The 24,900-nt window shown below is 34.4% G+C and overlaps 3 protein-coding genes across 3 annotated transcripts; all 3 read right to left on the reverse strand.

The window, feature by feature from the left end:
* Positions 1-6,473: 6,473 nt before the first annotated feature.
* On the reverse strand, positions 6,474-7,604 carry LOC108221233 (vacuolar iron transporter homolog 2). The gene has a single exon (XM_017395129.2). The coding sequence runs from the start codon at positions 7,463-7,465 to the stop codon at positions 6,593-6,595; it is 873 nt and encodes a 290-aa protein (XP_017250618.1). The 5' UTR covers positions 7,466-7,604; the 3' UTR covers positions 6,474-6,592.
* Positions 7,605-8,645: 1,041 nt separating this feature from the next.
* Positions 8,646-10,761, reverse strand: LOC108220101 (uncharacterized). The gene is made up of 3 exons (XM_017393771.2): positions 10,280-10,761; positions 10,076-10,192; positions 8,646-8,868 (listed from the first exon to the last, which is right to left on the reverse strand). Exons 1-3 carry the CDS (start codon positions 10,628-10,630, stop codon positions 8,791-8,793), a joined length of 546 nt encoding a protein of 181 aa, XP_017249260.1. The 5' UTR covers positions 10,631-10,761; the 3' UTR covers positions 8,646-8,790.
* A 1,002-nt stretch (positions 10,762-11,763) lies between these two features.
* Positions 11,764-24,561, reverse strand: LOC108221234 (uncharacterized). The gene is made up of 5 exons (XM_064092874.1): positions 22,133-24,561; positions 17,900-22,034; positions 15,256-17,752; positions 12,843-12,962; positions 11,764-11,948 (listed from the first exon to the last, which is right to left on the reverse strand). Exons 2-3 carry the CDS (start codon positions 18,956-18,958, stop codon positions 15,851-15,853), a joined length of 2,961 nt encoding a protein of 986 aa, XP_063948944.1. The 5' UTR covers positions 18,959-22,034; positions 22,133-24,561; the 3' UTR covers positions 11,764-11,948; positions 12,843-12,962; positions 15,256-15,850.
* Positions 24,562-24,900: the final 339 nt, after the last annotated feature.

The following is a 24,900-nucleotide window of genomic DNA, read 5'->3' on the forward strand; positions in this document are numbered from 1 at the left end:
GTTTAAATAAATAAAATCTATTTTGTTTTTCATAAGTTTCACGTTATTTTAAATTATGTGATTTCTATCTTTTCAGTTATAGTACTCTTTAAAAATTTAATTAGTTGAAATGTTATATTAATATACAAATTAACTTTTAAAAATAAAAATAAAAATATATAAATTGTGTGTAAAACGTAAATATAATTATTATGTTCTCATAATATATATATATATATATATATATATATATATATATATATATAATTATTTATAAGAATCCAAAATATAAACTATTTTAAATATAAAAATAAGTATTACATAAAAATTTATTATAAATAATATATAAATTTATATATTAAAAAAAATAGAAATATTCTTATATACATCGAGAGGCCTACATTAAAATCTTGCTTAGGGCCTCATATTGAGTTGAGCCGACCCTGATTTATATGACTATTGTCCTAGTGTGGGCGAATGACGCAGTCAGAAGCACAGGAAATACAAACCTTAATCTTAAAGAATAAGATCGAATTCAATTGATAATTCTGAAATCCACCAAAAAGATGAGAACACTTTTAAGAATTTTTTATATCAATAATAATTGACCATAAAATCCATCATAATATTATTTATACATGGATATAAAAATCCTACAACAAAATAAAGACAATTCCTAATTAAAATCAAATAGTAGTAAAATATGCATGTTCATGCCAAGCCTTTAACATGATCAAGCCGTCCGGAGATGCTCTTCTTTCCATCTATTGTGACTTGAACTCCTCCACCAGAGAGATATCTTTAATAATGACATTTTCAACTTTCAGTGTACCATATCCCGTTGTAAAGTCTTTGCTGTCATCTCCAAAAACTACAACTGGGCCGGTCCTCATAACCACATCTATGAGCAGGGACTTACTTCCAGTCATGTGTCTTGAGCAACCACTATCAAGAACCCACACAACTTTGTTTTTCTTTCCTGTACGCTGCATTTACAAATGGATTAAATTTTCTTTGATAACCAGACGTTCTTGGGTCCAGGTGATTTAGGGAGTATCAACAAAATTTGTTTAAACACTAACTGGTACAGGGGTGACTAAACTCTTCTCTTTCTTAATCTTAGCAGGAGTGCTCTTAGACTTAGAGTTAGGATTCTCCTTCTTAATCTTAAAAGGGACCTACAGTCTTTACCACAGGGGGTACATGCATATTCACATTCATAGCAGGTGATGCAGAAAAAGATGCATTCAACATGTAAAGCATGCAAACATCATATTCATAGCACATAGCATACACCCATCCTTCCCGCATGGAAAATTTACATCATTCATGTTAACAGAATTAAGAATGCTTAGAGCAGAAGTATCTACTTTAGACATTTTACATGCATGTGTAAGATGACTAGTAGAATTGCAGTTGTTACAAACCTTCCTAGCACTAGATAATTTAGGATTGGTTCTCTTAGCATCTATTTTGACATTCTGGTTGTTCTTCGTTTTGTTATCGCTAGTACTTCATAATCTTGATTTATCATTCTCATCTTTAGCCAGGGGATTAAGAGGTACTTCCTTTGATTTCTGTTTTATCTGAGACTCAACAACTTTTTCAATTCTCAACTCTTCCGTAATGATAAGGTCTTCCTCTATCATTGGTTCTGCTTCCCTAAAGAGAGAGGTCCCAGTGTTCTTTAGAGTCTTTGGTACTGTTTGTACCCAGATTTTACAGGCGTCAGGACATTACGGGAAGTGTGCTGACACGACATGAAATACTGACGACACGACGTGTGCAGATAAGGCAAGATAACAAGTCTTAACAAACCCATCTTTTTAGGGGGGGCATTCAAATGGAAGTTGGAGTCTTGGAGAGGTGCCAACAATATAGGAGGGAGTTACATGCACATGGAGCTAAAATAGGAGATAAGATTGGTAATAACCTTATCACTTTCCTACACTTATGCAACCCACCTTCCTATAAAATAGCGCACGGTTTAAGCTCAAAATCAGCTATAAATACCACAAGAAGATGAGATAAACACAAGTCATCTACATCTACTCAAGCATACTTATCATCTTCACACCTTCACAACTCCACTTTTCTTACGTATAAACCTAAAGCCTAGGCCCAAGATATATATAAAACCACATTATACATACTATACTTATCTCCTACATATCGGACAACTACAATACACCCACCATAGCTTCTTCATATTCTATCAACTGAGCTCTACATCTTCATATCCTTCAAGTCTTCTTGCCGACCTGTACACACTGCCGCTGACGGGAACATCTTCTGATGACGACGGCTGCATTTATTTATACTTGTATCTTGTTTTTTATCATACTTGTAAGCTCATATTTCTAACATTATAGTGGATATTTGGCTGGGACATTCCCACCCGCGGTTTTTAACCTTTTACAAGGGGTTTTCCGCGTCACCAAAATTGTTTGTGTTCTTTTCTTTAATTTTCTTTCGATACTTGTCCATTCGATCTTCTAAATATTCATACATAAAACACTTACTCCATTGTTATAGAAATTAAATAGGCTTGGCTTTTAACCTTGAAAATTTTGGTAAAAACAGGTACATTTGTTCCTTCTAGAGCATTCCAGTTGCAATAGAAACAAATATACTTGCATTTTCTTTTCTTTTCTTTCTTTTATCACTTTCAAAGAACTATATTCTGATAGCAAATTTTCTTTTCTATCCTTTAACTATCCTTTGACTATCCAAGATCTCTTCTGTAGGAAGGAAGAAGTCTGATAGGCCTTAAGCTTGGTTTCTAGGTCAAAAATCTGAGATCTAAGCTAAGGGACTCCTCAATTTATGCATTATATTTTTCCTTATTCTCTAGATTCAATTCTATCCATAAGGTTGATGTTATATAATGAGACTAAAGCTAACTCGTCTATACTATCTTCAAGTATAGCTATCTTTAGAGTGAGGCTAGAGTTCTCTGATTCTGAGGCTATCAAACTAGTGTGCAAGTTGTACAATTCTTGATCTAGTATTTTTAGTCTTTTTATAATCAGAGGTAGTCATATCATCAACAAAAAATGTCAGGAGATACCTGAGATTGAGATTCCTCCGCAGTGTCTACCATCAATACATATGTATAGGCGGGTTCATCATTGGAACATGTGTCATTCCAGCTTTTTCCCTCAATAATGTATGCATCTCCCTTGTGCTTGGCCATCATTGTTTCCAACTGTTGTTTTAGATTGACTATAAGGAAGATTGTAGAAGGGGGGTTGAATACAATCTTTTACAAATTAAAAGATTCAAGAACAACAAAACATAAAATAGCAAAATAGTAAAAACATCAAGTATTAAAAATATGGGCGGATTGAATGATCCACCCGTGAGATTTTATATAGAAGAATCTGTGGATTGATTACAATTCTCACAGCTGCTAGTTCAACACTCAAACTTTTCAAACACTCAGGTTTTTGATAGGATACTTGAACAAGTTCAACTGATGCTACTGACTCGGTTATATACGTCAAGTTTACAAAGCTTAAATAGAATACAAAGTTTAAGTCATGGATACCGTGACTTGATATCACTAATGTCCTCCTAATAATCCTTTGCCTATTATATCCTTGCCGGGAAAACAACATCAATGAGTTGAAGTCCCTGATGGTGTGCACATTAATAACATCAGTGAGTTAAAGTTCCTGATGATGTACATATTAATAACATCAGTGATTTGAAGTGCCAGATGGTGTACACATTAATTATTATGTATTTTATCAAAGATCCAACCAATACTTTTATTTCTTAAAAACTATCTCTCGATGATCCAATCGTATAGATGTCAAGGTCTATCTGTTTTAGTAATATTACAAGAATTTCAGGAAAAAATAATTTTATTTGGATTGAGATTTTAATCGTCAACTAGTGGTTTGACTTGTACTCGTAATTAGTATTTTATCATGTATTGGTGTTTCAATTTAAAAAAAAATGTCTCGATGATCCAATCGTACGTATGTCAAGGTCTATATATTTCAATTATATTACATGAATTTTAGAAAAAGAAATACTCCATCTGTTTCAAATTGCATGTCCACTTAAAAAAAATCACACAGTTTAAGAAAAGTGAGTGTTCACAAATTAATTGCATTAAATGATCATAACATGTGGAATGAGATTGATCTAGGAAATATAAATAAGAGATAAGTGGAGTGTAATTGACTTTGAAAATATAATTTTGCATTGAAAGTTGAGGTGGACAACTAATTTGAAATAAATAATTTTTTTGGAAGGGGGCATGTAAACTGAAACGCGGGGGGGTGGGGGGGGGGGAGGTGGGTAATTTTATTTGGATTGAGAACTTAACAATCAACCAGTGGTTTGAATTGTACATGTAACTAGTGTTTTATCATGTATTGTCGTTTCAACTTTTTTGAAAATATTTCTCGATGATCCAACCATACGGATGTCAAGGTTTATATATTTTGATGATATTAAAAAAGTTTCTAAAAAAAAAATTTTTTTTTCGTTTGATATTTTAATAATCAACTAGTGGTTTGACTAATATTTTAGTTATTTGTAAGTAAAATTATTTTTTAAAAATATGTTTGACTGATAATAAAAAATTTTAATCATATTATTAGTTATAAGTGACGAGTTTTTATGTCAAGCAAAATAATCATCTAAATTGAAAAGATTAAAATTATTTTCGTGAAATTTTAAGTATTATAATATCCTCAAAATTACGTTAGTGACTTCAAGTCACTGATATCGGCAAAATTACATTAGTGACTTCAAGTCTCTCTAGTTTTGGGAGCTACTTTGACTATTACAATAGTGACTTCAAGTCACCGATATCCCCAGAATTACACCAGTAACTTCAAGTAGTTGATGTTCTTACTTAGATTTTTTTCACACTTCTAGTTTTGGGAACTACTGTGACTATTTCATAAGTTACTTCGAGTCACTGATATCCCCATAACTTCATCAGTGACTTCTTAGAATTTTTGAGATTGTGTTGCACAAAATGAAACAGCTGGATACAAATTGAACTCTCATATAAGTGACTTCAAGTTACTGATGTCGTATTTATGATATTTTTTGGGGACTTTTATATCAATGACTTTAAGTCACTGATGTCGTATTTATGATTTTGTACTAGGTAGTTGGAAAATTTATTAACGTTGTTGCTACGTTGTTGACCGGGTAAATTAAATGTAACATTCTTGATCTTATGTCACTGAAGGTTTGAGGGATAATATTGTCATTTTAACTTTTTGGCAAAACGTCATTGACTTGTAGTGACTAATCAGTGACTTGAAGTCACACTCGTTATTTAATATATTTTCCAACTGTCGAGCAGATCAAGTCACTGATGTCGTTTATTTAATGCACACTATCAGTAAATTCAAGTCACAGGATGTGTGCACATACTGTGACTTGATGTATGGTGTCACCTACCTCGGCTATCTAACTGTGTACATGTAACCGGCCTCAATTTTGAAACATATATCACTTGTTTCAAGACTTATTTTTTCTCTCACTTAAAAATGTAAAATATTAGAAATGAAAATGTATAATAAAATAAGTTTTGTCTTGTTTGTATTAATTGAGTTAATCTTCTGGATGGACTAAGATATTTGTTAATCTGTATCTTCCAAACAACAAAGTCGTGTTAAACTTTGCAACACAATTGCAAGCATTGATTGCAGTTACTCGCATGATTTTTTCCACATACTAACGGTTGCAGATATTGACGGCTTACATGCATATTCCATGGTCTTCTCTTATTCTTACTACATCCAAATCATGACTTGCATATTTTAAACACGACTTTTTATAACTCACGTTACTGGATTGATGCACTAATCAAACATTAAAAGACCATTTCAAACCAAGAAGCGAAACATAACACAACATGCTATATGTTCTCAGCATTGTTGAACGATTACAAAAACACAAACAATCATCACGTATATGAGAACATGCCCGTGTCTTGCACGAGCTACAATGCTAGTTAACGATTAATGCAACGCCCAACCAAATATATTTTTACTACTGTGTAACAGTGAGGACCTAAATCAAACACAACAATAAACTCAATAGTAATATTCATCTACGCGTAGAAGAGCGTAGAAGAACATGTCATGTTTCCGCATGGACTAAAATGCTGGTTAACAGGTAGAGAGGAACTTGGACGTTTAGCTTAAGACACATCCAATCCCTACAAGAGTAACACAGTTCATATTCTTTTGGACTCTACAGTGAAGACTTTCTTAAAGGCGATACCTAGCTTAATTACAAAGCAGGAGCAGGAGCAGGAGCAGGACGTTGAAGTAGAGAGAATATATGAAAATCCAAGGCTTATTTATCCTTGCTTTACCCAAGAAAATCATTAGTGTATCATGTTTTGTTGGGCACGCATATTATATGCGTTATGTGTAGGTGGTCTATTATTTTATGGGTATAACAATGTCCTATTCTTGAAACAATCTGCAAGATTCTGAGGTGCTATTCCAGTATTTCTCAGAAGAGAAGCGGATAACCTCAACCAAGTTATTATTACACTCAAACAATCCGTAATATATAGATAGCACCTAGACATGATATCTCGCCTCTGTATATCCCATAGAAATACATATTAGTCATTGTGAAGACTCTTATCTTTACCTGCCTTGTCATCCTTGTCCCAAGGCTTTAGCAAACCGTAAGTGACTCCCATAGCAATCCACCCTCCAAGTAGAACTCTTAACGCGGACAGCCTTATGGATGAACCACCAAGAAAAGCTCCGATGACTCCAAACAATGCTAATGCTATGGATGCTACTATCACTACCACTATGTTCCTAGCAACATTATCATGAACAAGAATAGCGGCCATCAGGGGGAAAAACGAACCACTTAGAAATGACACAGCTGATGCAGCTGCAGCCTTGTACGGATTTGGCAGTCTTTCGTTTCTGTCATCAGACATCACCGCTGGCTCTTCCACAGTACTTTTTCTTGCATCGGACATTACTATTTTCATCATTGGGGATCTTGCAGGCGACAGGAAATTTGAATAATTTGGATGAGGTGTTGGGGTACTTGAAGGATGATTTATTGAGGGTGACATTCCGAACACATTATGTTTAGTTTCCTCTAAAGATGGATTGGTGATGGGAGTGACTTTAATCTCGACATCTCCATCATGTTTCTCTCTTGAGTTGCACTCATCATTCAGCGAGCCCTCGATGTCCCTTTGAGTAGACACTGAGACAAACTCCCCGACAGCCATGCTACAAGCACCTGCAATAGCTCCAGCTAGACCTGAAAGCACCATAGACCACTGATCCTCTTTCGCTGCACCAACACCAAGCATTAGAGACGTCGTTGAAAGCAATCCGTCATTTGCCCCGAGCACAGCTGCGCGTATCCACTGACCTCGTTGCAGACGCTTCAAGCTCTCGGCTGCTTTCTCCACAACCGAAAGCTCTTGCTTACCACCAATCTCGACTGTTTGGGCAGAAGTCATTTTAATCAAAGGAATCAAGAGGAGTGTGGCTTTCCAACTTTAGGCACACTCCATCTATATAATACTACCACAAACAACAGGATTCCCTGAAAGAGACTTCCGCTTAGGTGGTACCGTGGAAGATTACAAAACAATTAGGACGTAGAAGTAGAGAGAATATATGAGAAGCCAAGACTATGTTGATTCCTAATTTTGAAAGAGAACATGTTTTCCACTAGATAAGAGAGACAAGAATTCAAAATTGTTTCATCTGTGTACTTTTTACAATTTACATACATATTATCATATAATATGTTTGGTGTTTATTATTCTATTAGCCTAGCAGTGTCCTATTCCAGAAGCATTTTATTTTCTGCAGAATTTGAATTTGTACAACTTCAAGCTAGTTATTAAACTAATGCAGTCAATATAACTCTAGTATGTAGGCACCACTCACCTTGGTATATTCCATGTTTTATCTAGATATGCATGATAAAAACTAAGGTCAGCCATTTAGCAACAAGAAAAAAAAGGGTCCAACTCCCAGACTATCAGAACTACTGTCAAATAATACAATGTAAGTATGAGCAGCTAAGAACATCAATACGGATAATAAGTCTACCTTTTCTCAATTTGATCTGTCGTCACAATGAAACTCATTCGCGATCATATTATTTCTCAACACAAAAATTGACAAATTGAAACAAGCAATCTTTTGGTCCACTGTTGGAAAATATTATTTCTCAACACAAAAATTGACAAATTGAAACAAGCAATCTTTTGGTCCACTGTTGGAAAATAACATTGAGATGACCAAGACCCACAGTGCAGATGTTTAGGAATGTGTTTATTGGGGGGGGGGGGGGGGGGGGGGGGGGACCGCAATCTTATAACTAGTGACTAGGCTAGAACCCTTGCAGATATCATCAAACAGGTTATTATCATTTACTTAACTTTCATTGTGGAAAAAGTTATATACATACGGCAAATAATTGCTGCACACCCCAAGAGGTAAGATCATGCAAGAACTAAAGCATTACCAATTATGATGAAGTAATTGTAAAACTTGAATGTGGAAGAACATTAAACTCTTGCCTTACATGATAATAATCAGGTTATTATCATTTACTTAACTTTCATTGTGGAAAAAGTTATATACATACGGCAAATAATTGCTGCACACCCCAAGAGGTAAAGATCATGCAAGAACTAAAGCATTACCAATTATGATGAAGTAATTGTAAAACTTGAATGTGGAAGAACATTAAACTCTTGCCTTACATGATAATAATCAGGTTTTACATGGATTTCATATTCACACATACAAACTTAAACTGTGATCAGCTTTAGCGATACCCATCCTTACGGTCTTGTTCCTCTGCCTCCTTATTTGCAGCTTCAACAGATTTATACCACAAAAATCCCTGTGTTTAAATACAAGTCAGTACAAGTATCTGATGCAAAGCATGACATGTAAAACTATATATGATTTGTGTTGCAGATGTGTACATCAAAGTCCTATTTCATTTCTAAGTAACCACTAGCCATACCCTATTTTGTTTTTTGGGATAAAATAATTGGTTTTCTCCTATTCTACGTTCTAGGTCACTACTATTTTATAATTCCTATATTTTTGGTCGCTACTATTTTCAATTTACCAGTTCACAATTCATTGCTCTAATACTGCCAATTTGACCGATTAATCTGGTAAACGATACTCTGCGGATTCGATCTTTTAATTCCGATTAATCACAACATATTTTTCTAAAATTAATATAACAGCTTTAATAAATTAAAATTATAATATTATTTTAATATATTTAATGTATGCCCCAGTTAATCATTCCGATTAATCGCCAATTATCCGAGTAATCGCTAGACGGTGACTCCATCAATTAGTTCTGATTTCCACTTTTTACAACAATGGTTCACATACATTACTATAATAATACTCTCAGCACGTTCTTTACGTTACTTTTTGGCACGCAATTTAAGACTCCTATAAATTATAGTTCCATAATATTTTTTTTAATTTTTTTCTCTGAATAAAAGTTTGATGTTTAAACTTTTATTAAAAAAAAAATTTAAAAAACTTTAAGGAACTATACTTTATAGGAACTTCAAAATGCGTGCAAACAACGTAAACAACTTGTTGGGACAAAAAGAGTAATACATAATGAAAATAGGGATAGTTGTTAGAGTTTGACATACAAAATAGTGATCCCAAATCACAAGGATTCGGAACTTGCCCTCAGCTATAAAACCAAGCCATCCCTAGTGGTGTGTAAAATTGTAGGCTCAAACTTGGTCTTGACCAGAAACTTCCAACTGATCTAGGATACTTACGCTAAAAACTCAGTTCGACCTAACACCTTTGACTCAAGCTTGACACCATTAAACATATAAAACTCTAAACAATTGTGATCATATAAATATATCCAGACGGCATAAATGAAATTAAAAAAACTGTATATATGAAACCACATATATATCTTAACATCAAGACGGGTCAAGAGGTTAATACAAGTAGAATGGTAGTGTAGTAGCATAAAATTTGAACAGAATGTGAATTCTATCGAATAAAATTTTCAAAGAAGCTTGTCAAATGAATCACAAAAGGGTGATACTTACAGAAGTGGGTATGCCAGTAATTGCAAAGAAGCCAAGAATTGGAGCATAAAAAATGCTCTCTGTACCCAACACTCCAAAAACAGGTTTCTGATTAATGTACTCAAACACAGACCCAATCTGCAACAACCCACATAAGAATCCAATCCATCAAAACATAACAATAATTAAACCTGAAAAAGAAAACAAGTTTAAAATAAATCTTACAGCAGCAATAGCAGTGATAGCAGAAGCAAGCAAGTAAACATAAAATGGCAATTCAAAAGCTGAAGAAGTTTGGAGTTGGGCTTCGTTCCTGGCCCAAGGAGGTGGCTCTTCTGAATCTGGCTGAGCCCATGAGGGAATGGGTGTTTGTTGGTCTTCTTGTTGAGATTTTTTTGCAGAGCCTTCTGTAGCAGCTACTACTGACAATTGATTCCTTGTCTTCCTCTGCTTGTTGAAAATAGTTGATGTGTTGATGTGGGATTTAAAGTGTGGCTTGTTAATGATTCTTGAATCATTCAATATTAATGTTCTTGTATTTGATTTGCAGAGAGATAATGAGGATAAGGAAGCCATTATATATGTGTGCTTGCTTCCGCGGAAGATTATATGCAATCTTTGAAACAACTGGTTCCCATCCGCCCACAAACTTTTTCTACCTATTTTTTAGTTGCTTGAATATATTAATCAGTACTTTTCCTTGTGATAATATTGAAAGGGAAAAGAGTATCCAGACTTTATGATCCCTTATCCCTTACTCCCTCCGTCCCATTCTATGTGACCCTTATTCCTTTTTGGGACGTCCCAAAAAGAATGAACCTACAATACTTACTATTTTTTAACACTACTTTTCACTATTACACCCACTACTTTCTTCCACTATCTCTTTTCTATAATAATATAAACACTATTACACCTACTATCTTCCTCCACTATCTCAAATCTATTATTAAATATTGGTAGGTCCCACCACTTTACCCACTTTTCAACTAAACTTACTACATTTTTCTTAATCTCCGTGAAAGTCAAACCAGCTCACTCTTTTTGGGACGGAGGGAGTATATATTAAATCCTAGTATATTATAACCCGTGTCATATGTGGATGATTTATAATATTTATAATTTTATTGTCTATATTTTAAATTTAATTAAAATAAAAACCGATCATACTGATCGAATTTTTAAATATTTTGATTTAATCGATAATAAAAAATTCTATCAGAACATGTTATATATTTAGGAAAACCGTAGAGTAATATCGACCAGCTGATAAAACTTGACCGAACAATATAATTATCAATATTTCAGTTTTAATATAATAATAATAATAATAATAATAATAATAATAATAATAATAATAATAATAATAATAATAATAATAATAATAATAGTATAGTATAGTATAAATAAACAGTATAAATATATATGATATTACTTTTAACGTGATGGATTAATTAAAAATAACATTAATGTATTTAGTTGAAACATATCATCGGGTGTAAATTAATTATTATATATAATAACATTATTTATTTTATATGTTTATTGCATGTGCTATTTTTAGAAAATCGATTTTAGTTAGGCATCTGAAAAAAATAATATATGTTAGTTAAAGAGAGTAGTTACTATGTTGTCCAATGTTATTTTTAATTGAGTTTTTTTAATTGGAAGATATAAAAAAGATAATAGTTTTAGTTAAGAAGAATTATTTTTTTTTTTTTTTTTTTTTGAAATTGAGAATAAATCTCACAAGCAATTCGGCAGATAGTGACCGAGGAGTTCCTTTCATTCAAGAAAGTTTATCATCTAACCATCGGACATGCAAGATGACCGGGGACATTTAGATAATAAAACTTTAATGACTGATAAGAAAACACCTTTCTTCTCGACCAACCTGAAATTAAAACACATGATATCAATACTCAGTGATATAAAATAGCAAATTAAAATCAAATAGACTTTATTTTCACCAATTAGTAAAGGATTTTATATAAATCATAAGGCAAGCGATCAATAACAAGAAGACTAAAAATAAAATAAAAAGTAACATGTATAGCGTAAAAATATTGAGGGAAGAGGTCTAAACCAAAGGAAAACCTTTGGTTTACACCTCTAAACAATACTCGAATATTTATCCACTTAGTGTACCTATTTCTACTCAAAGTAAATCTGAATCTACAGTCCAGTCTAACATTATTTGGAAAAGTAAACATAAAACTAAAAAAGCCACGGTTAATTTTTAGAACCAAAGAAATAAAAAGTGTGTCTTGACTTTGAACAAGGGAAATAGAAAATTTATTAACCAGATTTATGAGCAAGTATTCAAATAAAATTTCAAGAGGAGACCAGCACAAAATAACAGAGATATGCAATTTTCTATTCACCTAATTTAAGTCTATCTTTAGATTTAATCAACTTTGGCCCTACAAATATCCATGGTGATGTATTATTTTGGCATGAAGAAAGAATTAAAGAGGAGCGAATAGAATGCAAGATAATTTGATTGAATATTTCGCACCATATAGTATGTTCACGCTAAAAAGCTCCCAGTTAACTGTGTCCAGAGGAAACAATTGTTCTCGCTACCAATAAAATCACCGTACCAATCGTAAAGTTACAGTTAAATTTAAAATCTTGTAGATGAAACGTGTAGGAAAGGCAAGAAACTATATTTCACTAAAATGGATTTGTAATGCATAACATTCAATACAATGTTTACACTAGCATAAAATAGCCGGAAGAGTTGCAACCATATATAACCATATATACAGTACCAGAGCCAGCTTACAGCGTTATGCAGTACAGGAGCATGCTTACAGTTCTAGCCCAAAATGCTCAGCTGCTAGCTCTCCTTTGTAGCTCTTTTGGGATTTATCTGAGAGATTTTCGCAAAAGAAGAAACCTGGAACTAGATTATAAAGCAACTAAATCAGCAATAACTCCGCATAATAACTATGCATCACCCGTACTATTACTCTCAGTACAGCACAAGCCAAAGATTCTTTTGCAATCCAGTAAAACACAGGTCATATAAACAAGCTTCTTACTAGAATCTTAACCAGAGACTACATTTTGGGAGTCAAACTAGTACCTAAACAAACTACAGGCCTGTATCAATACTACATTCTTCCAAATACCACAACTTATCTATCCATGAAAGGATCTGTTTCACATGAATATTAATAAAAAAGTTTTACCTACATATCTTCACTCTTTATTCCCTATGTAAATTTTCTGCTTATATAGTACAACCAGGCTCCAAGGGAGCACTAAAGAAGGAAACATGATGACATGGTTGATCTAATTTGTATAAATGAAATAGTATTCAAACAATGAGAATAGGATATACATACTCAGGAACACGCATTAAAATTTCCAATCCAGAATATAATGTCATCACCGCACCCGCACAACAATATAGATATATAATCCTAACTAAAAACAGATTGACTTCTGGCATTTAACACAATTTGTAAAAACATTAATATGTATGCATATTCAGATGCAAGTATGCACCCCTGAAGGTACAAATATATGATGTATTAAATGGAAGTTGGTTTTACTAGAAGAAGCACAATCTATACTTCAAACTTCTAAGTTTTAGTTTAAAGTAGAATAATAATTTAACACATATATATGAGTTAGAAGCCATTGGAAAGAATTGAAAGAAATAGTCAATCTCAATTAGTAGTGTAACCAAAGATCCATAAGAGAAAAACTAACAGCTATAGTTCTGATAACATATACATAAATGAATATTGTTTAGAGTATATATGTCAAGTGAGGTCTGCTTCCATCAATTTGCAGAGGTCAACTAACTAGAAAAAGGGTTCAAGACCATTAACGAGAATATGCGGCTCAAAATCCTTCCACTGCAGCCCTCTTCCTGAATTATTTGCGGAGTATTAAACATGTCCTCCGGACCAAAATCTGCATATTTACTAATTTTAGATGTTTACAGACAAGATTCTCCTAATCGAAATAATTATTAAAGAACCAGATCAATCTCAGTTATCGATCTGATGTGAACCTAGAGTAGTGGTCCAAGTTATTAAAAAAGCTGATTTAGATTTAGTTTGCTTTTTATTTCCTAAATTTGAATATTTAAACTTATGTCACTCCTACTTTCTATCATGTAATATTTGAGACAAAAGAAGCCTTAGTTTCTGTAATCAACATGACTTCTTTTTTGCCCAGTTTTTAAACTTTGTTACCAGTGAAAATAAATTGGTTTTCAGCACAGAGTCTTTTGGCACAAACAAACTACTCATCAATGTTTCTGTTTTTCAACAAAATATTACAGCAATAATAGGAGTGCCTTGAACATATACTAGTTTAAATTAAGATACATCGTAGTAGGGATGAGCAGAAACCGAACCGAAAACCGAAACCGAACCGAAAACCGCTAAAACCGCATGAAACCGCACCAAATAGAACCGCACCGAATAAAAACCGAACCGATTGAAAACCGCACCGATACTTTGGTTTTGGTTTTGGTTTTCAAAAATTTAAAACCGAATACAAACCGAACCGAACCGCATTAATATTAATATTAATTTAATTAATTATTTTATATATTTAAATATAATATATAAATTATATGTATAATAAAATATATATTAGGTATGTGAGTTTGAGTCCACAGGGCAGAGAATTCCAGTATGCAGTATGCAGTAAGTCCTATCTAAAAAGTTTTGTTCACTTTGAAGTTCTAATATACACATAGTATGTTGTACTCCTGGTTTGTGCATGTAAATATGTAATGCATGTTGTTCCGAACTCATGTTTTACCCTTTCCAGATTCAAGAAACTGATGAAGCAAGAAAAAGTTTTTCAATGCAAAATCAGTCCTGTCCTAAATTATATATTCCAGACTCCTAGTTTAGTAACATGCAGCTCAAGAATTTGATAGCTCTTAATCTGTTTGTCATATGTCAATAGTTCTGTAATGTCTTTTATTTATTTTGTTTTCTCCGTGTTGATGTCATGATTTTTAGTTTTTCAAACTTTTCACGGTTTAAAAACCGAACCGCACCATATGAAACCGAAACCGCTCATATTATAAACCGAACCGCACCAATGGTGTTTGGTTTGGTTTCGGTTTTCAATTTTAGAAACCGCACTATGTGGTTCCGGTTGCGGTTTTAGGTGCAAACCGCACCGAACCGCACCGTGCACATCCCTACATCGTAGTGGCATACCTTATCTTTCCTTAGGCTGCTTTTTGACAGACTATCCATAATTATAGCACTGATGCCACCAGGATCTTCTTCTCCTTGCCTGTAAAAGGGAATTAATTGAATTTTGTGAATTTTTCTAGACTCTCACCGCTGGTTTGTTTGCTGTTTTCCACTGTTATGCTCTGTTTGCTGCAGGAATATCAAATCTCAATTAAAAGTGAGATTTAATTCTTTCAAGTACTCATTCTGTGTGCACGATATGAGTATCTTGCCAATACCAGTCTTAATAAACACATATTCAGCTCAACTGAAACAATGAAGGTACCTTTCAATTAAAATTAAAATCTTATCTACTGCCTTCCCTGTCCATATGGATAACCTCGTCTAAGGCCGAAAGAAAAACAGCTCTGTAGCAAACAGATATTTTAATTCTATACTCAGCATAAAGCCACTGTACACCAACTAATATCATCACATTACACAAGCAATTTACCAGGTCTTTATTATAAGGACATTGCTATTCAGTTTATACTTAAGAAACATCGAATTACTGAATAGCAGGGGATTATTCAACAAACTTACTACATCTAACCCACCACAATTAACTTTATTTCTTTCATTCATTCAACCCATCTTCCAGCCATGAAACTTCTTCATCCAACTGGAGTGCTTGCCTTGCCAAATTATGAGCCTGAACATTCAAATTTCGACTAACATGAGACGATTTCACCCCAGGGAAGTATTGCATCAGCTCTCTTGCATCGGCAATAAGTAAACCCAATTCATTATGGTATTCAGCTTCACTATTTAAAGCTTGGACCAAAGATTGCGAATCCGTTAAAACCTTTTTCAGTGTATAACCAGTAGTCTGTGCCCATTGTAGTCCTACAACAAGTGCTAGTGCTTCTGCGTGTAAAACAGATAATATACCTTCCAAAGGTTTTGACAGAGTCGCTTGAGTTTTATTGTTTGATGCGATAATTGCAGCCCCTAAGCCTATCCTCTCTGTGTTTTTTGATAAAGCTGCATCGACAAAGAGAGTAGAACCAAAAGAAACTTCTTCCACTTGGTGTGCATTAATAGGATCCCCCCTGCTGATTGCTCTATTCTCAGATACATATGCATTCTTAATCTCCTCATAATAGGCAGATAACCATACTTTTATTTGAGATGGCGTTCTCCGCTTCTGTTGATGGATTAATTTGTTACGTTCGGTCCAAATCCCCCACGTTGTTAAGAGCATCATATCAACATCATCCTTTTCTAAGAGTTCAGTTATATATAATAACACATCTTTAAAAGAGATCTCCTCTTTTCGTCCTACTAGAAAAGGGTATGTCATCAACTCCCACACCTCTTGCGCAAAAGGGCACCTGAACACCGCATGTGCATTGGAATCATCAGCATAGCCACATAACGGGCAGTTGCTATGGAGGGATATTTTCCTTATATGTAATCCCTTAGTTGTTGGTAAAATTTCATGATATCCTCTCCACGCAAAGATTAAGATTTTCCTAGGAATTTTATTTGCCCAAAAATATTTCCACCATTTACCCATCACCTGCTCCGATGAAGAAGAAACATCTTTATTTAGATTTGTAACCAACTTATATCCACTTTTTACTGTATAATTCCCTTGGCTATTATAATGCCAGAACCAAGAGTCTGCGTGATCAAAACGACTGAGGGGAATTTCTAGGATGAGTTGGATATCTGGACTAAGAAAGGTTTGCCGAATGAGTTCCCTATTCCATGTTCCTCCAGTGATGTACTCAACGACTTTCACCTCCTCTTCACTTCCTCTTGTTATTGGCAAGAAGGATGGTGGCCTTGCTAACCACGGGTCTTTGAAAGCCCTAGTAGATTGTCCATTCCCAATCCTCCGTCTAAGGCCCTCAATTAGTAACGTTTTCCCCCAAACAATACTTCTCCATGTAAGAGATGGACACCTTCCTTCTTTCGAATCCAAGAAACTAGAACTTGCAAAATATTTGGCTTGTAGAACCTGTGAAAGAAGAGATGTTGGGTAAATCAAAATTCGCCATGCTTGTTTGGCTAGTAGCGCTTGATTGTAGTGGATGAAAGTTCTAAAGCCTAGACCCCCCTCGCTTTTAGGTGTACTTATCTTTGTCCAAGCTCTCCAATGAATTTTGCGTTTTGAATGGACAGATCCCCACCAATAACGAGCTAACAATTTTTCAATTTCTTGACACTGTCCTTCCGGGATTTTGAAACAAGACATGAAATACGTCGGCATTGCCTGGATAACGGCTTTTAAGAGAATTTCTTTTCCTCCCTGTGAAAAGACATCTGGTCTCCAAGAGTGTAATCTTGCCCACACTTTTTCCTTTATTGATCTGAACAATATTTTCTTATTCTTGCCCCCTAACATTGGTAGCCCAAGATAGGTTTCAATTGCCTCTGTTGTTTGCATGTTCAGGGAAACCATAAAAGTCGAGCGAACGTCATTGGTTGTGTTAGGGGAGAAGAACAATAATGATTTATTAAAGTTGATCATCTGCATTCAAAAGATATACAAACAATCTCAGTTAGTACCAGAATATTTCCTATTATACTACATTGTAATTATAAATTCTAGCTTTAAGTATGCTAATATTAACAGTAATCATCAAATAATTAAAATATTGGTCATAAAAATTCTGACCTGCCCTGAACATTCCGAGTAAAGAGAAAAGATATTTTGGATCGAATTTAAAGATCTTGTTGAGGCCTTCAGGAAAAGTAGACTATCGTCTGCAAAAAATAGGTGGCTTATTGACGGTGCATTCCTTGCTATTTTGAGTCCCAAAATATCAGATCTATTTTCTGCTTGTCGCAATAAAGCTGAAAAGCCCTCAGCACAAATAAGGAACAAATATGGTGAGAGGGGATCTCCTTGGCGCAACCCTCTCGATGGAAAAACTTTCCCATAAATTTGTCCATTAACCTGGAAAGAGTAGTTTACTGAGGTGACACATTTCATTATCTTCTTTACCCATTGTTGTGAGAAACCCAGTTTTGTCAACATTTTTTCTATAAAGATCCATTCAACTCTGTCATATGCTTTGCTCATGTCTAGCTTCATGGCTACAAAACATTTTTTTCCTGATCTCATATGTCGTAAATGATGTAGACACTCATACGCTATCAGCGCATTGTCTGTGATGAGCCTTCCAGGAACAAAAGCACTTTGTGTCCCATTAATAATCAATGGAAGAATTGGTTTGAGCCGATTTATTAATACCTTCGCAATTGCTTTATATATCACATTACACAGACTTATCGGTCGGAAGTCCCCTACATTCTTTGGTTCTTTTACTTTTGGAATTAAAGTAACCAAAGTTGAATTTATCATCTCCAGCCCTGCCTCTTCGTTCAGACAATCTAGAATTGCTTTTGAAACAACAGGACCAACAATCTCCCAGTGTTGTTGAAAAAACATGGCATTCATCCCATCTGGTCCGGGGCTTTTATCAGGTGACATTGAGAAAATTGCTCTTTTAACCTCTCCCATAGTAAAGTCTCTTTGTAGAATTCTATTCATCTCATCTGTTACTAAAGGTTGTACAGCTGCCAGTAACTCATCAATTTTATCAGCTGATGGTGAAGACGTGGTAAATAGATTCTCATAGAATCTTTGAATTATTCCACTAAATTCCATCTCATCGGAGCACCATTCATTTTCTTCATTAAACAAACCTGCAATATGATTATATTTTGTCATTCAGTTTTTTTGTTCTAAAATTCTGCTAAACAGCTTGCAAAAAACTACTTATTTATCTATTAGACCACTTATTTTCATGTATCTCTGTATAGTCTATCTGTGTGGCACTTATTTCCTAACTTATATTATACCCCTATATAGTCTGATACTGTAATATATCACATTGTTTGTTCTTAACACAGTTTCTACTATCTAATATCTAGTTAATTAAGAGCTCTTGAGAAAACTAATTTTGTAATCCCATATCAAATATATTTACCACCAGCATGTATTAAGTTTCAACTTAGTGATGTAATCCTTTCTCTAAACCATAAGACCACGGCTTCTAGTCTGGCTAATAGGGTTCATAGTACTCACTTGGTCAGCTTTGTTTTTCAGATTTTTATTTTCCAATCTTACTCTAAAGATTTACTCCTCTACATGGCATAAGGGATAAGCTGTATACTCATTCAACTATATTATTTATCCTTCTATCCTGAGATGTAATATAAGATAAAAAGAGAATAATGAGACTTTCTATCCGCCTTAGTCATACCTTTTATGAGCTTAGCTTTGTTCCTTGCATTGGCTCTTTGATGAAAAAATTTTGTGTTCTGGTTTCCCTCTCTTAGCCATAAAATCCTTGATCTTTGCTTCCAGAAGATCTCTTCTTTAAGTAATAATTCGTTTAACTTCAGCTCCGTTGCTCTTAATTCCCCCGTTGTGACTACTCGTTCTCGATCATTATGTAGTTGTGCAAGTTGATGATGTGTGTCCTTAATTTCTTTTGCCAGAGATCCAAACTTGGCTTGGTTCCAGAGTGTCAGTTGTTTGGAGCATTGCTCAATGTTACTAATAGTCGACATAAGGGCTTGTTGATTTGTTGTCACCCAATTTGATTTAACAATTTCTTTACATTCTGGTTCTCTAATCCACATGTTTTCAAACCTGAATCTTGACCTTTTTCTCTTGTTGGATGTGGTCGACTCTAGTTTTTGAAAAGAGAGATAGAGAACTCTATGGTCTGAGTGGAAATAATCAAGATGCCTTAGAGAATTGTTCGGGTAATAGTCCAGCCATTCCTCATTCGCCATTGCCCAATCTAGCCTCTCTGTTAAGTAGCCATCAGTAGTAACTCTGAACCATGTAAAGTGTTCTCCTACATAATCCAAAGGATATAATTTACATACTTCCAAGGAAACACGAAATGCTTCAATCTGGGTTTCATTCCTTAGCCCTCCTCCTTCTTTATCTGCTTGGCTTAGAATTTCATTAAAATCACCCATTACTAACCAAGGTCCATCAAAAATTATCCTCAATTTTTGTAATAATTCCCAGGTATGATGTCTGTTGGACGTTTTAGGATCTCCGTAGAACCCACAGAAATGCCAGAACCGTGGTTGGTTTTCCCACCTTAATAAACAGCTGAAATGATTAGGTGATGATGTTAAGTGGATCACCTCAACTGCATCTTTCCATAGAGCCATTAAACCTCCACCAATTCCTATCCTTGGAACTTCAAAACCCTTGTCGAATCCGAGTTTATTACACATTTCATTAACTTTTCCTTCTGGCAGTTTTGTTTCCATTAGAAACAAGAAGTCCGGTTTGTGGTTTTTGGTAAAGAGCCTTCCTTGTCTTAGTGCTATCTCATTGTTTAGGCCCCGTATGTTCCAACTTGCAATGGCCATAATAAGCAAAATATTCCTGCTTTATCTTTCTACTCTCCCTTGCCTCTTCAGAGAATCATGTATGAATTCTGCTTCCTAACTTTTAACTCCTCTCATCTTTTATTTTGGTTTCATTTCTTAATCAGCATTAGAACATTAGTCGGTGATCAGAATAGTTGTTATTGTTTTAATACAAAATTTACTAGTCTTTATAATTTCTTTTCATAAAAAAGGCAGTTTAACTAAATCAGCTTCCATCAAGGATCCTTTTAATAATTCGGATCCACTCTTTCATTACTAGAATCTTCCCAGACAAGATTTATGCCATATCTATTTCATCTTTCATGATCCTCTAATTGTTTTAAGTCCCTATACTATTGTGTTACTCCAACCATTAAGCCAGAATTACTCCAGGGTCAGTGAGCGCAATTCCTGTTGAATATTGGAAAATCCTTAGCTCACTATAGTCACTCCTCCTCTGTTACTGCTACAGATTTTGCTTCTTCAAAGACCCACATTAACCACCATATTTAGCAATCACTTTTATGATATGCTTTTAAGCCCCATCATCAAAAATTGTTTGCTAATTAAACTTTAACATTCTCTCTAGTATTATGATTTGTGTAACACCCCATCTGTTGTTTTTTGTCATTAACGTAGGTTGTTTATAACGTCGACGTGAGGATTCATAAATTCTACATAATCTTGAATTTTTTTAAATTTACATAATCTTGATTTTGTCTGTTTAATGTTTTGCTTTATTTTATATGTAGCTTAAGTGTATTTTTCATATCTCCTATTTAAACAGAGGTATTCTTATATAATTTAACCCCAGTCATCCGTCGTTACCTTCCTGATGTTTCCAGTACAGTATTTCATTTAATCTTCAGTCTTTTACCCTTATTCCCGGGTCCTGTATGTTAGCTAACTACCCAGTTGTCCACTTATTTATTATGTGTCATACTAGAGCATTAAATTTGCACTACAGTACTCCAGTACTAAGTGTTAACATGTTCTAAATTATTTTACCAATCTATATCTATATAGCAGTTCAAATTTATCTATATCATGGAAACCAAATCATACTTTATTTCCTTGTCAATACAAGACGAAAATCCACATGTGAAGTGCTTTTTCTGGCCTTTACCGACCTTATTTACAAACTAAAACTTAAACCTGCTAGGGAAGCCAACTACTATTCTTGGCTCCTTTTATTTTAGTTTCACTTTCTTTTGCTGCTTATCAAAATTCCCATTCCTCTTTAGCCTCAATTAACGGAGCTTATTCTGTTCATTTCTTCTTTACTTCGGGTGGGTTATCTTCCTGTCCTTCCTTTTGTATCCTTTTTGATAGGCTTTGGCGACCATTGCCCGCCTCTTCCACAGCTTTTTTATTTTTTAAGTTTGCTGCGACTCCTACACTTTCACCTGTGACATCAAACAAACGCAGTTACTATCTTATTAAAATTTTCCGGAGACCTATTATGCATCACTAGTTAATACAACCTATTAACCATATTGATTACCATAACCAGTAGCTCCAGTTTTCAACCGCTTAGCGTTAGAGTCCACTATTTCTGCATTTGGAACCATTCTAGTAGAGTCAACACTCACTGAAATCTGCTTTGGATCTAGCTCCTGCACTTGACTCTCCATCTGGTATGGGCCATAGTTTAACCCAGTAGTTTTTAGTGATACATTATACTGAAGTGTTGGTTTGTGTCCCCTCTCCAGCTCTTCGACCAACGCTGCACAGTCTTTCTGGATATGATTTATGTGACCACAAAAGGAGCAGAACTTAGATAACCTCTCGTATCGGAATGAGACCCATATGTTGTCCTTGTTCTTGTCTAAATTCAGAAATTTTCCCCTGAGTAGAGCTTTTGTGGAGTCCAAACCTACTCTAAACCGCATGAAGCTGCTCTGACATGTGGGGTCAAACTCCATGAAATCGCCCATTGAGTTGGCTATTTCCTTGCCCAATCTTTCGCCATAAGGCTTCACAAGGAGACCTGGGGGGATCCCGTGTACTTGTACCCAGAAGGGGATTTTGTGAAAAGATTCTGTATTTACTTGAGTCATAGCATCAACCTCAACTAGAATTAGATAACTTCCTCCGAAGGCCCATGGTTGCCCTCTAATTGTTCTATTCTTTACCGCTTCCGAATCAAAATTAAGAATAATAATGCCATCAGTGTAATCCTCTACCTTCACACCCGCTTTGCCCTGCCATATAGACTCGAACAAGTTCTTCAATCCAATTTTGTTTATAGTTTTTCCTGACAACAGTCTTGCATAGATGACTTTGGGGAGAACCGAAGTACTGAACTCCAATACATTAGATGGATTGGTGATAACTTCTAACTCATTGGACTTCAGTTGTAGCTTCCCTAGATCACCCTCAGCTAATGGGACTGTTTCCTTCTCCATACTGAGAAAAGCCTGTACTTTTGTGAAGAGGTGGTTGCAATTTAGATGTTTAGCTAGTAACATATTTATATTCATACATGCCTGAAATTAATCCTAAATATCGGCTTTAAGATCAGGTCATGAGTACATAGAATATTCATTAGTTATTAACTTTCTCAAAAAGTTCACTCTGCCTATAATCAGACATTCCTAAAAGTATTTCATTGATTTCTGCTGAAAAATAGGCATCCAGCTTACGGACTGGTATTATGCTTATTAGTTGGTGATTTTAAAAACCACAATTTTGTATTTCCTTTAATATCGCCTTTCTTTTTCTGATCTCTACCTTAATCTTATTATTTTTATAATTGAGAATATGTGTTATTCCGTGATTATAATTTTAAAACCTCTCTGACCTAAAAAACTTCAGTATATTATATGAGACAAAAAGAACCCGTTACATATAAGGTTTTATATTTATTTATTATTTTTTGTTAAATGGCGTATAGAAAACTCTGCTTTTCATTTCATGTCTTTTAGCTAAAATTGGAGCTTTTAAGATTGTAAGTATAATCAATGTCATTTGCTACATTATTACTCAATTATACTCAGACATTCCTCCTTACCTAAACAAGGAACAATTTACTTTACTTTCATTATAATTAAGTTCTATAACAGATCCTTGATTCCCGCCCAGACTTATTTATAGTTAGAATATTCAAAACTTAAGGAATACAATAGATTTAAATATGACCTTGATTACTGGATTTTAGATTCTAATTAGAAAACTCTATGATTCTAGTCATTGTAATCCATCAAATTCAGTGCTTTTAGTATTTCCGGTAATTTTGACTAGCTCTTACCAATTGGTCCTTGATTTTAGCTAAACATTAAAGCCGGTCATATCTATTCTCCCTGATTAAAAGTGGTCTTAACCACCTAATACTCTAGGATATTAAATTCGAATTTTTGAGTAGTCTTTCCTTTTATATCCAGCAACAAATACTGATACTCTACATTTCTTTTATACTGAATTAAGAAAATATCTCTTTTTTACGGTTTGGAGCTCAAAGTTTAGAAGTTTTTGTGTCTCCAACCTTTATTACTGTACTTGATCAGTTTTCTGTTGCTTCCGTTCAGTTCTATAGAGTAAAACGTATGAGATGTCTTGTCCTTTGGATATTTCAAACGCGAATATGTCCAAAGACATAACAAGTTCATTGGAATTCACCAAACAAAAGCCACCAGAGGTGCCAAAAAACCTTAAAGGTACCAAAACAAAGCCATCCATAATGGCCGCCATGATTTTGAAGATCATGGTACTTTCACAAGCATATATATAGTAAGCCCACCATTAAAACTATCATGCAATATGGCTTAGACTCACTTAACTACTGGAACCAAAACCAAAACTAAATTGACTCTACTAGAAACTATAGTAGTGGTTTCCACACAGGTGGAAAACACCTTGTAAAATAAGAAGTCCCGTAATTCGGTCCAAGTACCGACCGACCAAATTTTAAATGTTTCGGCAATACTATAGTATAGATTGCCAAAAATCAGCATTTTTTACACCCCTATCCCAAGAGTTGCATGTTAATTACAAAAACTGTCATCAACTTTATCCTACTTGTGCAATGTTTCTGATAAAACAAAAAATGATTATAACAAATGAAAATATTGTACCTCATATAAGAGCATCTCCAGCAGTGTCTTAGTGTCTTCCTTATAAATATTATAAAATATTGAATCCTAGTGATTTAGGTCAAGATTTTGTATTTCAACTCCAACAATGATCCTTATAATTCATTCCTTATTATTATTATAATAATAAATTTGGAAAGAGATTGATAAAAGATGGATAGAAGAGAGAGAAAATAAGTTA

This window comes from Daucus carota, chromosome 5, assembly GCF_001625215.2.
Source record: "Daucus carota subsp. sativus chromosome 5, DH1 v3.0, whole genome shotgun sequence".
Classification (NCBI taxonomy): Eukaryota; Viridiplantae; Streptophyta; class Magnoliopsida; order Apiales; family Apiaceae; genus Daucus; species Daucus carota.

Excerpts from the sequence above, each read along its gene's own strand:
- LOC108221233 (XM_017395129.2), bottom strand. The coding sequence starts at position 7,465 with ATGACTTCTGCCCAAACAGTCGAGATTGGTGGTAAGCAAGAGCTTTCG.
- LOC108220101 (XM_017393771.2), bottom strand. The coding sequence starts at position 10,630 with ATGGCTTCCTTATCCTCATTATCTCTCTGCAAATCAAATACAAGAACA. Across the intron at positions 10,193-10,279 it reads CTATCACTGCTATTGCTGCT|ATTGGGTCTGTGTTTGAGTA; the intron begins GTAAGATTTATT and ends GGGTTGTTGCAG. Across the intron at positions 8,869-10,075 it reads TTACTGGCATACCCACTTCT|GGATTTTTGTGGTATAAATC; the intron begins GTAAGTATCACC and ends ATTTAAACACAG.
- LOC108221234 (XM_064092874.1), bottom strand. The coding sequence starts at position 18,958 with ATGACAAAATATAATCATATTGCAGGTTTGTTTAATGAAGAAAATGAA. Across the intron at positions 17,753-17,899 it reads ACTCGGAATGTTCAGGGCAG|ATGATCAACTTTAATAAATC; the intron begins GTCAGAATTTTT and ends TTTTGAATGCAG.